The following is a 13,964-nucleotide window of genomic DNA, read 5'->3' as shown; positions in this document are numbered from 1 at the left end:
ACGCCTGGAATTCATAACTGTACACTTGCAAAGCTTCGCTAAAAGCTTAAAATTTTCTATTATAGTTTTTTTGTCAGTGTTCAGATCTATGTTCTTCTGACTGCGCAATGAAGATACTTTATTATTTTGAGAAATGAAGCGTACGATCTCTAATTATTCGAGTGAAAGGAAAGTCATATTAACGGTTTCCGGAAATTTGTTCGCCAACAGTTGTTCGCGAAACATTTGTTCACGGGCTTTTCTTCGCAGAGACAATTCACCGCCAGCGATTTGTTCGCCACAGCACTTCTTCGCCGAACATTTATTCGCTATGACATTCTTACGTTAAACATTTAATCGCAAATGCACTTGTTCGCGACATATTTAATCAATGGATTACTTTTAACCAAAAACGGAGGATTCAAGTATTGCTTAAATATTTCGTTCAAAACTCATTCAAGTAAAAAGGTACACATCATGAAAGGGTGGATGCCGAATACTTTGGCTGAAAAGATAAAACGACTTATCGGTACACCACTACGCAAACTACTCTAAGCGGTAGGCAGAGAGGATAGAACGCAATTTTCAAACATTTAACAAACTTTTTTATTTTATTTATAAACACATACATACCTATTTATTTCCGCTTCGCGCGTCGGTTTCTTGGGAGATATTTTTTTTGGAAAATATTTAATACCGAATTTAATGTTTCTTGAAAAGGTAGACAAAGTGGATAGAACGTCAAACTTCTTCATTTTTAGGGAAACATTTTTTTTCGTAAAAAATAATTTCCTCGTTTATATGAGTATTTTAGTTTATCGGGACAAATATGTTTCAATACTTTATGTTTTTATTCTTGTAATAACATGTAATTGTAATAACATGTTTATTTTATTGAAAAAAGACTCTATGTATATATTTATTTTAAACTTTAAAAAAATATATTTACGATGAAAGTAAAAAAAAAAACAAACATTTTCATACTAACATTACAAATATTTAAAAAATATGTATTTCTTGACATAATAAATAGGACACATTTTACCTGAAGAAGTAAGTAGAGAGGATAGAATGCCATGGTTCCACGTATTTATAATTAAAACACGTTTTTTTTTTAATCTACCAGAATTCTCCGAATGGTAGGAAAAGTGGATATAACGCCATAGAAAAGTAAATATAACGCCATATAAGCTTATTTATTTTTAGCATAAGCTTATAAAGCTAGCTTTCTTAAAACGTGTTCTATTTATGTCTTATTTTCACGGTGTGCTAATTACATAAAGTAGGCAGAGATGATAGAACGCCGTACGGCTACATTAAAAAAAACTTTCGTTCGTACTTCTTCAGGTAAAATGTGTCCTATTTATTATGTCAAGAAATACATATTTTTTAAATATTTGTAATGTTAGTATGAAAATGTATTGATTTTTTTTTACTTTCATCGTAAAAATATTTTTTTAAGTTTAAAAAAATATATAAACATAGAGTCTTTTTTCAATAAAATACACATAGGATTACAAGAACAAAATCATAAAGTATTGAAACATATTTGTCCCGATAAACTAAAATACTCATATATAAACGAGGAAATATTTTTTTACGAAAAAAAATGTTTCCCTAAAAATGAAGAAGTTTGACGTTCTATCCACTTTGTCTACCTTTTCAAGAAACATTAAATTCAGTATTAAATATTTTCCAAAAAAATATCTCCCAAGAAACCGACGCGCGAAGCGGAAATAAATAGGTATGTATGTGTTTATAAATAAAATAAAAAAGTTTGTAAAAACATTAAAAACGGCGTTCTGTCCTCTCTGCCTACCGCTTAGAGTAGTTTGCGTAGTGGTGTACCGATAAGTCGTTTTATCTTTTCAGCCAAAGTATTCGGCATCCACCCTTTCATGATGTGTACCTTTTTACTTGAATGAGTTTTGAACGAAATATTTAAGCAATACTTGAATCCTCCGTTTTTGGTTAAAAGTAATCCATTGATTAAATATGTCGCGAACAAGTGCATTTGCGATTAAATGTTTAACGTAAGAATGTCATAGCGAATAAATGTTCGACAAAGAAGTGCTGTGGCGAACAAGTCGCTGGCGGTGAATTGTCTCTGCGATGAAAAGCCCGCGAACAAATGTCTTGCGTACAACTGTTGGCGAACAAGTTTCCGGACACGATAATAACAGACTGATCTGCACTTTGCTTCGACATATGAATACACAAATACATGGCTTGAGCCATAAAAAATTATGACACTCAACTCATACCCAAACACTCAGTCATGCCCAACGCGTATTTAGTCGTTCTTCGTCCGCCAGCCAGGCGTAACGTTTAGAATTGAAACCAAAATGCCAACCTGTATCATGAAAACGTGTAAAAATCTTTCGGATAAACATTGCAAAAAGGATTGTGTAACTTTTCATCGGTAAATATTTATTCATGAGTGATTAACACAGCTTAAAACATTTTATATTCAAATATAAATAATATTAAACCTCAAACTACACCTAGCGGCCTAATTGCGAAGCTCTTCTTAGTTACAGGGGTGCACTGATAGAAATAAGTTTTCAAAATATAATAAGCGTGGGTTAATATTATTTTTGCATTCCCCGAAATCCAATGAAAATAAATAAATGGGTCAACATTATAAGGAATTCAAGAAAAAATCCCGATTGGGATCCACCGAAAACGAATGTTGAAAATATTTTACTTAGTTTACGTTTACGTTTGAAGACTTTTATTGCTTCAAAAGTCTGTGAATGGTAAAAACGATATCTAGACGTCAACAAGCCTTCGCATTGTAGTAAAGAATGATGGTAAAATTGTCTTTTAAAATCATAAAGTCAAATCAAAATCAGCTTCATTTTTGTTAACTAAGAAAAAAATATTTTACTTAGATAAATTTATTTTTATTTTATGAACGTAAGTAAGTTTTAAATGTTATCATCGAGCAAGAATACCTAAATATAGTTTTTTGTATTAAAAATTAAACCTCTCTCGTTAAGAAAGTACCATATAATAAAATATGCCATTTTCAATTAAAATATTGAGCAAGATTTTACCACCTTCTTTAGGTTAAAATTTGACATAAATGCAATATACTATGTTTGAATTATTTGATACATTATTCATTATGAATATTTTAATTACAGTTTATACATACTTAACGGTTGTTAGAAGTGACAGTAAATTTAAAATGATTTTTATTCTTTTTATGAAAATGTAATAGTTTTTTTGTATTTTTGTAACTTATGTATACCTATTGTAAAATACAAAGAAAAAATATAATGAAAAAAAATAAAAAATCGGAGCGGGTGGCGCCGGCGTTTGTTATTTTTCAATATGATTTATTCATGAACTCGACATGGTTTTTGCGGGATTAAAAGTATGCATTAATTTGTCTACAGTTCGTGGTCGGTGCATGTTTTCATTTCCAATGTCAATTAGAATAATTTATTTGCGGATGCGAGTTGAGTAGCGGCTCGAGCTGCGGCCTGTGGCCTGCGGCCTGTAGCCTTTAGCCCGCTATACTACCTGCTCCTAGATCCTGCAGCGCGGCCTCTTCATTTCCGTTTTCATAATGACCCTTCTAGGCCTTCTTGATTTATTCCAAGCAGTAAATATTTCATTTCCTCTCATACATTGCGATTGCAAAACAAAGTCAGTTAGTTTTTAGATAAATTGTGCACCAAACTACTCACTGAGCCTAAAAAAACATTAATTATAGATTCACAACAGTAAATATTAAAATCGAAAACAAAATTCATAAAAAACCATTTGAATTTCTGGTCGAACGAAAATTCCCATTAATAAATCTACCGCTTGCCCTAGAAGTTGGTTTATTGAGAAAATCCAATGTTAAACTTTTAAATACTAGTGTTTTGTTTTTATAATTTGCTTTCATATTGTATTATTTTACGCTATAGGAGAGAGATAAGTCTTATTTTCAATTTTTAATTCATAAATGTACCTGAATGACGTTTTTTGTAAAAAAAATAATAAAAATAAAAAAAAATAGTTTAATGCTACATGTTGAATCAATATAAACATTACATGCTTTACAAATAATGAAGTGTGAAATCAGTTAGTATCATTACATTATACGATTGTACCACTGCAGTCGTAGGGGAGACCGAGGATGGTTGGAACAGTTTTTACATTGCCAAAAATAGAGCTACGTCTATGAAATTTATATCTTAACATACTTAATTTTATACACTATGTAATTTTAATAAAAAATAGGCAAAAATAATCAAGATCAGCGAGAAAATCGGCTAAAACTGAAACAACTCCCCGCGTTACAACTATCCTAGTACCGAGGTAAGTTAAAACAGAGTTTAAGGTGGGTTGTAACAGTTTCGTATTCTATAATATATTTTTTTAAATAAAAACGAAACTATTTTTAATATAGGAAACTTTATTTGGAAAAATACACCAAAAATAAATTTAGCTGCCGTAATCAACCGTTGGTATGTAATTATATTTATCAATAAAAATATATTGGTTAGGCCAATACATTTTTTCCGTTCCAATCACGTTCCGTTCAAAATCTATTCCGACAAACAATTATGATAAATACATTAAATCTCTTCTTCAGTACATTCTTCATTTGACTATCACGCATTAATTTCTTCTTTAGTAGAACATACGCTTAGAACACCCACAACGGAGGTGTTTGAACGAGTAGGTGTTCTGGACGTCAGGCAACTGTACGCTTGGGCACTTGTCGTTCACACACATAAAAATGGTGCGAGTAAATATAGTACAATCTATTAAAAAAAACAAGATAAAAAAAGAGACAACTATTCGTGCCACCTAAAATGACAACATTGTTTGGTCAGAGGAGTCACATGTACCATGCTCCCAAAATATACAACACTCTACATTTTGATTTAAAATTTAGTACAAATAATCAGAAATACAAATTATTTGTTGAAAAATGGCTTCTGGATTTGGGTCCCGAGAACTGCCTTGAGATGGTCACCCCACCAAAAAGTATTGTATTTTAACTCGGAATTGTTGTTGCATGTCTGCTATTTAAATTTTATGTTTATATACATACAGTGTTATTTATTATATTATATTTATTTATTATGTACTATAACATAATATTAAAATAATGTAAATGAATGCCTCGACACGGGTTATGCCCAGTGAGGTGTTCATATAGAAAAGAAAAAATGTAAAGTTTTATGTGAAATAAATAAATTTAAAAAAATTACATTTCTACCGGCTTCCAAAGGAGTTTTTAACAACTGTCTCAGTTAGCACATCAGATTTTATCTTACGTCTATAAATTTGTTCCACTTCTTTTGTCGGTCCGTGGTGTAGTATTTAGCATGTTTGCCTACCACGCCTACCACTACGAGCTCGATTCCCGATATGGTTGACATGAAATATTTATTTGAAAAAGAGTTTTTATATTAAAATATTTCATTTTACTTTTACTGACACCTTAAGCATAAAACTGATCATTTTATCTTCTTGTTACAAAAATCAATAAAGATACGATGCGATTGGTGTATCGATGCAGTGCCCTATGCACCATTTAGTGTGGAAAGGGAATAATCAATGATTTTTTTGGTGGAGTTTTGGACAATGGTTTAAGTACTTCCGAGGAGAATACATTGGAGGTTGTAGAGAGTGGACTAAAAACTTAGGATATAGAGCCAATAAGTTCCATATGATATTCAGGTTTTTCATTGGATTCATTGACGATATTGCTCGAAATAGGTGTATTAGTGGCAGATGTTGTCCTCTGCTCTTCGATGTCGGAAACGTTTCCAATATAAGAAACATCAACATATATATTTGGAGTAGCAGCTCTTATTTCCAGACATTCTGAAGCTTTTGTAACACCTAAAGCTTGCTCGGGCACAGGATCGGTCAAAACACGATCAGTAACTAGGCAGGAAATCGTTTTCTCCAAAAATACCTGTATGAAAAGGTTAAGTTCCTGTTGCAGCAAAATCAGCTCTGATATTTTTTACCGTGATCGCTACGTCAAATGCAGATTTTTTATCGACGAGATATCATAAAGAGACATGATTTTTCCAGAGTTTGAGCGCATCCAATCACCAGATATTGTGTGTTTTATTTTTTATAAATCGAAATTTATGAGACTCTGCCCCCCTTAGTGTCACCTTCTCATAGGCTAGTCCATAGATTTCTACGGTATCCTATCTGTCTTTCGTATATATTGATTGAGTATTCTGAAACAAGAACAATTAATATTTCGGTGTTCAAATTCACACCATAAAACATTGTTGTAATTAAATTAATAAAATAGGAGAGTTGAAATAAGGTGTTTCAACTCTTCTAGGCCCAACAAATCACTCCTTGTTCAGAATAATGGATCTTTGAAACTTGAAGCGAGCTACAAAAAACAATATCACGCTTCGAAACTTGAAAAGCCAGTGCATATTGGAAAAAATATCATATCAGCGTTTACGCTTTACGTATCGAAAGCTATCAAATTTCTGGCCAAAAATTAACTTTTGGTATTTTTATAGGTCCAGATGTCGTATACACACTAGCACTTCCTGTAGACTGCTGTTGCCAACTCCACCAAGTGGCACGTAGAAGAAACTATAAATTCGCGATATTGCCAGTTTGCTATCGATCATAGATTTTTCGAAATCACCATTGTTTCAACTCTCCCCTGTTACAACCCTCCTTGGTCTCCCCTACCATTGTATCATGGTGGCCGACCGTTTCATGCCAGTAAATTCAGTCCACAGACTTCAATCACACGGTTCGACGGGCCTCATCTGCTGGACCACTTCGTTAAATAAATTTTACACTAACTTACTACTAGACTAATAAATGAAAAACCGTTAACCAATTTTCAAATAATTTTTATCTTCGATGTGATATTATTTTTTTGTCGCGTAAATCCTTTTATCCGGTAAATCAAAACTCTCCTCTGAAAACGCTGCGTTAAAGCAACCGGTGACCCTAGTATTAAAAAAAAAGTTTTGATAAATTATTCATCTTCTTCTTCTTTTCCAAATCCGCTCCTAAATGAAGCATGTGAACATCGCCAGTTGCGTCCAGGAGACCCTATCGCCAGCCAGTACTTTCGCTTCCTTCCACGGCGATCTAGTGCCCCTTAGTTATGCCGAATAAAGTCGAAAGATCATCATCGACGGACTTCCATGACGGCGTGAGCCCGCAGGTTTAAAGAACAGGCAACTTGGGTTTAGGTTCTCCTGAGGCATGCGTAGCACGTGTCCAAGCAAGGTTCACCACCGCATCCTCAATACGCTCGTCATAGGAGCCTGCTGCGTCCGTTCTCGGACTTCAATGTTGTTATAAAATCGAACCACCTTTAGCACTTACTCTCAAAACTTTTTTTGGTGTTCTGTGCTTTAGTAAGGTGCCAAGATTCGCACCCATATAGGAGTACTGGCATTATACAAGAGTTAAAAGATCGGCATTTTGTTTTGATCGAGTATAGACTAAAGTTCCAGACAACACGCATTATATTAAAATTGCTCCAGAAATTCCTACGCGGGTTGCGAGCTATTTGTGCAATATTGTGTATTGTATTATTTAAAGCTGTCAACTTCCTCGGTCCTTTGACCATTATTATAGAGAGGCTGATCAGGGCCAGGACAGGATTTGTCGCACATATTATTACGGTATTAATATTAAGACCCAGACGAGTAGAATTTTCCTGCTATTTTAGTCTACAATTTCCTGAATTTTTTTTTTCTATTTTCAGAAAATTTACAGATTATTACCTATACTTAACTTCCTGGTACCACATTAATCTCAAACTCATTAGGTTTTTAAAAAAAAAAAACATTTACGTATTGCAAAACTGGTTTTATTTTTACTACTCGAGAAATCGATTTTTAGGAACATTTTTTCCTATACAGTGTTCAATTTCGTTAAGAATGTTTGAATTTCTATGGATTAAAAAATTTTGGTTTCTTTTGTAGGCAAACAATATCTGTTTTATAACATTTCATAATACTTGCCTACATTATTATTATTTATTTTCAGCAAAATAATATCCATATTTCCATGAAACCAGCTATCCGCTGAAAGTTCAATGAAGTCTATTGACTATCTTCCTAAAACATACATGATTTAACTAAGACTTGATAAAGATAAGAAACGTATTCTGTTTGCTGAACTAGAAGACAAATTTACATTATGTCAAAACATTTATTAGAAATATAAGTACATATTGCCACAATTTTAATCCAGTATATGAATAAATATTTTGATTAGCCCTTAAATTATGTTTCGTCTATGAATTCCATAAAATTTGATTTATTTATTTTAATACAAAAAATATAATTCTCTAAAATAAAAGTAGGAAAACATTCAAACTGTTTGACTTCAGCGTATTATATCTACAATAGTAATTTGTATTGGTAAATGTAATTCACAATAAAATTATTCATTTATTTTCTTTTCTCTTTATTAATGAATCCTATTTTCTTTCAAAACGTAGAAAAGAGCTTAACTAACTTTCAAACGACTGGGTTAAAAAACTCCCTCTGTAAACAGTGCTGTAACGTCATGTTATATTAAGCTAAAGACGAGATATTTTGAAATACTGATATATAAAAACAAAGATGTAACACATGTACATACTTACCGTATAGGAATATATTTTCCAAATTTTATAAAAAAAACATCTAATTAGAGTCTGCCATACAAAAATCTGACTTCTTTATTTAAAAAATAAAAGATATACCTGTGTCTTGGGTCTAAAAGGGCCAACGTCGAATTTCATTGTTTTCTTGCCAACATTTTGTATATTACATATTTTTAAAATAATATATACACACTCATATGTAGTAGTGTTTTTTTATTGAAAAAAAATATTTCAAACACCTCAAAGAGTTTATTAAAACGTCATAAAATAGTTTTTATATGACTCTGCCGAAATGTTGTGATTTACGACATTGGTATTTTTAAACTCAAGCCACAAATATATGGACGGTGTTTCTACCAAAAAATTCCGGCAAAAAAATATTGAGCGACATGTAGCGAACTTTACAGAACCCAATTAAAGTTTTTTTTTCATTGATAAAAAAATCTCACATTTACCCATTATATTAACGTGATTCCTACACAGAGATTTTTTATTAATTTAAAAAAACATATCTTTATTGGCTCTTCTGTAAGGATGGCTACATGTCGCTTATTAATTTTTGCCTTTCTACCGTTGATATTAAGTCTTGTATTCTACATAGACTTAACATACTCGTACAGTTAAAAAAGACGAAGAATCAAATTAAAGTTAGAGCAAGATTTAAGGTAAAATGTGATGCCTACCGGTAAAAAAAAAAATCGAACTGTTTTTAGTTATTGTGGTGTTTATATGCAGGGTGTTCTTTAAACCCTGTCACATCCGAAACCACGATGATCAGTATGAGCAAGAAGACATATAAGCATATTTAAAAAAATATTTAGAACGAAGAAAATTTTTTAAAAAGAAATACTTAAAAAAAACAAATGGTTGCTTACTTCTGCAGGGGAGAAGCGAGGGGGGCGCGGCCGTGCGGTTGACAGTGTATCAGGCTCCCCCCTCCCCCTCCTCGTTTCTCCCCTACAGAAGTAAGCAACCATTTGTTTTTTATTTATCTTTTATTTTTTAAGATTTTAGTCGTTCTAACAATTTTTTTTAATGTGCCAATATGTCTACTTGCTCATACTGATTATCGTGGTTTCGGATGTGACAGGGTTTAAAGAACACCTGTATATAAAATTAAAATCTTCGAATCGCATCTATGCGTTTATATTGCGCCGTTCCAAAGAGTTATATTATTATAGTCGACTAATTACACATAATATATTAAGGAAAATTGTCCATACAACAAAGTTGGCAAGAATGTACGGTTACAATCTGTAGGGCTTTAATGAAGTTCAAGGAACGAACAAAGGATTTCTTTGTGTATTTTCATGTAGGAAATAGCCAATAAAGCTTGTTACGGCACTTGTTAAGTTAATAACGTGTCATTTAGTGAGAAAGTTGTGACGGTAAATAAATAAAGGTTATTCGAGTGTAGTAAATCTAGAGTTATAATATGAAGTGGCGTGTTAATGAAATGTCGAAGCTTAGTGAACTTTACTGAACGGATTATGGAAGCAATCAGCGTCATATGAAACAGAAAACATCGATGTTTTATTATCTTCGTATGTGATTATTTTTTATTAACTACTCCCATAAGTACTCCCATATTAGAGATGACAAAACATATTGTGTTAATTTTTATTTGTTTAGTAAAAATGCCATCAAAATATTGCTCGAACGCCCACACAACAAACATAATATTTGTAGCTACGTAATTATAGTTCTTTTTATTTCGGTGTTATGTTGTTGGTATAAACAATTTATTAATTTATAATAATTAGATACCTACCTTTTGATGCTCCTTAAAATTAAATACACAATTATTATTTCTGATATTATTTTATTAACGAGAAAAACTTCAAATCTTTTTATTAATCAGTAAATCCAAAATCGGGTTGCTTTAACGTTAGGTAATTTGATTATTCGCCTTTTTATCTCTTTCCTTTGATCTCTCGGGCGAATGTGTGGTAAAACCGTGTACGATAGATGCACAAATGTCGAGATCCGTACATTATGTAAGGCTGAGATAAGCATTATCTACAAAATCAAGAAAGGAGCTCTGCGCTGGTTTGGACATGTAGAGCGAATGGACAGCGAAAGAACGGCTAAGAATATTTACAATGCGAATGTTGATGGATGCAGAAATAGAGGAAGACCGAGAAAGACATGGCATAACCAAATTCAAAAAATACTTGAAGATGGACATGTCAAAAGTTGGAATAATCGGCGCGCGTGCATGAGAAGATGTATGAATGTAGAGGAAGCGAGAGCTGTATGCAAAGATATAGTGATGTGGCGTTCTATTGTCTCTACCTACCCTTACGGGGAAACGGCGTGATGGTTTGTTTGTTTGTTTTGTTTATTTATTAATAGTGCATTTTTTATTTAGTGGCTTTATTTTTCACGATCGCTGATTAAAAAATATTTATTTATTGAAATAATTAAGAAATAACGTAAAATTATTTTGCGAAGCTACGATCACACGAGAAGAGGACGCGGACGGTAACAAACGAGACATACTTAGTAATATTCATTATTCAACAGTATTATAATATATTATTATGATTATTGAAAGAAACAAGATGACAGTTACGAAGCCGGGTAGCGAGAAGCGAGTAGCGAGTAGCGAGTAGCGAGTAGCGAGTAGCGACTTGGTGCAGTGCAGTGGCGGCGGCGCGACGCGGCGGTGTGAACACTCGAGCAGTGACCACATTACAATACTATAGTAGCAGGTAGCAGGTAGCAAGTAGCAGGTAGCACCAGCGCCAGCGTTGTGAGCTTCATATCAATTTTGTAATATTTACGCTGATGACTATCTTAAAAATAAAATAAAACAAAACATTTGCAAATATCACATAATTTCAACAATTTCATGTCGCTGTAACAATATTGTTTGTAAAGTTACTAGAAATTTGTGTATTATTCTGTGTGAACATAGTTTTTAGTCATTATTTGTGTCTCCTTGTTTTCATTTTTATTTTTGTTTATTCAATTGTTGGTAATTTTTTTAATTTAATAAAAATACAGAGGCATTGAGGGGATCCGAGGGTTAGGGACGATGTATTGGCCTTAGGCCATACGTCTTTCATCCCCCTCATTACTCTGCATAGAGTTTGTATTCCTTAGGACTAATTTAGTTAACTTTTCTCTATGCCTACCTCGGTACTGTATTATAAAAATGGTTTTCAGCTGCTTCACTGATGGCAGCTATGGACCACACGGCAGATCCATGTAAGGATTTCTTCCAGTTTGCATGCGGGACGTGGAACAAAAAGCACGTAATTCCAGAAGACAAGGCTTCTATCAGTACCTTCGAGGTCCTGGCAGACCAACTGCAGGTCATCCTCAAGGAGGTGCTGGAGGAACCTGTCAACGAGCACGATAGTGACGCTACGACCAAAGCTAAGGTCTTCTATAGATCGTGCATGGATATACGTAAGTTAATAACGTACATATTATAAACCAATTATATTTACTTTCAATTCAATTCGTCATTTGAAAAAGCTTTTATTTTACTGTTTTGAGTAAAAAACACCAATTTCAGGTCTCTGGACATAAAATTCTATGCATAACTCGAAGAGTTTTATTTAATGTTCGTTTTTCCCACTTCACTGCCGTAAAACTTCCTTGTTATAAAGTTTTTAAATCGTATTTATATTTTACAATTTTTTTATAGAAGCAGATAAGTAGTCTAGAGGAGGAGGTTTATTAATTTGTATAACTAAAAATATGAAATCCTCTATTATTCCCTGTAAAAATGTAAGTGTTGAACAGTAATTTTTTAAAGTTGAAATTCAGGGTGTCAAGTTGATTGTTGGAAGTGTATATATCCTCCCCAATTCTGATTCTTTTCATTACAATATTGTGAAGATGTTGAAAGCATTTATAGAAGATTTCTTAAGTACCAAATGTTATTAGTGGGCGACTATAATCTTCCGAGTAACTGACTAAACGTAGTTGATACAAATGTGGCTGGTGTGTTAACTATGAACTCGAGTTTAGTTAGAGACATGGCCGTTTACCTGGGTCTATCACAATGTAACTACTCGTAAGTCTTTAACTACTGGAGTATTTTGATACATGGAAATATAGCCACATTACACCTATATTTAAAAGGGGCGTAAATATGAAATATCTAACTACAGACCATTTTGTTTTTAGTCTTTCCTCCCTAAGTTGTTTGAAAAACTTGTGCTTGATAAAGTAATTTTACCTTTAAAAAAAATAATGGCTCCTGAGCAATATGGGTTTGTTACTGGTCGTTCACTGTCACCAATCTTATTCTGTACGAGAATTATATTGCTAGTGCACTTCATAAGATACACCAAGTCGACGCTATATACATCGACTTCAGCAAAGCCTTTGACAAGGTTTTGCCACTAACTTATTGCAGAAACTCGTTCGACTGGGAATACGTGATGAACTCTTAAAATGGTGGAAAAGTGGCAGTTAAAATTAATTCCCATCTATCATCTCCTACAGTTTTTTAGCAACAAGCGGCGTACCCCAAGAATCGCACTTAGGACCTATTATATTTTTAATCTATATAAATTATGTTGTTGAAACTTTAAGTGATTTAAAATATTTACTTTTTGCTAATGACCTCAAACTTTATAGAGTTGTAAATAATACTGATGATTGCAATACCCTGAAGATGAATCTCAACAAAATTCACGAGTGGTGCAATAAAAATAATCTGTTTCTCAATATAAATAAATGCCAAGTTATTTCCTTTTCTAAAAGTAAGAAACCTTTAATTTTAACTATTTGTTCAACCACGCAATAATAGAAAAGTTGATTTCATTAGGGATCTTGGCGTAATTTTTTATGATAAACTTACATTTATCAAATATACAAGATCTATTTACAAGATCTCAAATGAAGCGCTAAGTACGTTGGGATTTATTTGCAAGGTTACTAGCAAATTAAAAAATATCCCACCAATCAAGTCACTTTATTGCTCCCTAGTTAGAAGTCGTTAAGAATATATTTGTCTGGTCGCCCCATTATCGTGTACATTCTGATTCACCCGAGCGCGTTCAGAAGAAATTCCTAAAATATATTAATTTCAAACAACATATTCCAGCTGCTTTATTTAATTATAATCAATTGTTATCTTCCGCAAATCTTTTAAAACTTTCCGATAGAAGAATCCTAACCGACCTAATATTACTTTATAAAGTGATCAATTCATTCATTGACTGTCCAGATTTGCTGGAGTTGGTGTGTTTCCGTTTACCTGGTCGACATTCTCACCACAGATCTCCCTTTTGTTCTGCAAGTTCTAGAACCAACTATCACATGCACTCGCCTAGCCCTAGGCTCCACAGATGTCGTAATCAGTATGAGGATAAGGCTGATATATTTGGTTCTGGACTTTATAGTTATAAAA

At 32.9% G+C, this 13,964-nt stretch overlaps 1 protein-coding gene across 1 annotated transcript in view; it reads left to right on the top strand.

Moving 5' to 3' along the window:
- Positions 1–13,964, top strand: part of Nep1 (M13 family metallopeptidase neprilysin 1) — a 37,385-nt gene that overhangs the window by 13,412 nt on the left and 10,009 nt on the right. Inside the window, exon 2 of the mRNA XM_088241807.1 lies at positions 11,762–12,007. Within this exon, the coding sequence (XP_088097933.1) occupies positions 11,773–12,007 (235 nt within the window). The 5' untranslated portion in view covers positions 11,762–11,772. The remainder of the gene's footprint in view (positions 1–11,761; positions 12,008–13,964) is intronic.

This window comes from Micrasema longulum, unplaced genomic scaffold (genome assembly GCF_059751315.1).
Source record: "Micrasema longulum isolate JH-2025_06_02 unplaced genomic scaffold, ASM5975131v1 h1tg003082l, whole genome shotgun sequence".
In the NCBI taxonomy this organism is placed as follows: domain Eukaryota; kingdom Metazoa; phylum Arthropoda; class Insecta; order Trichoptera; family Brachycentridae; genus Micrasema; species Micrasema longulum.
The sequence above is the reverse complement of the archived record's forward strand: the minus strand, read 5'-3'. Positions and strand labels throughout refer to the sequence as shown.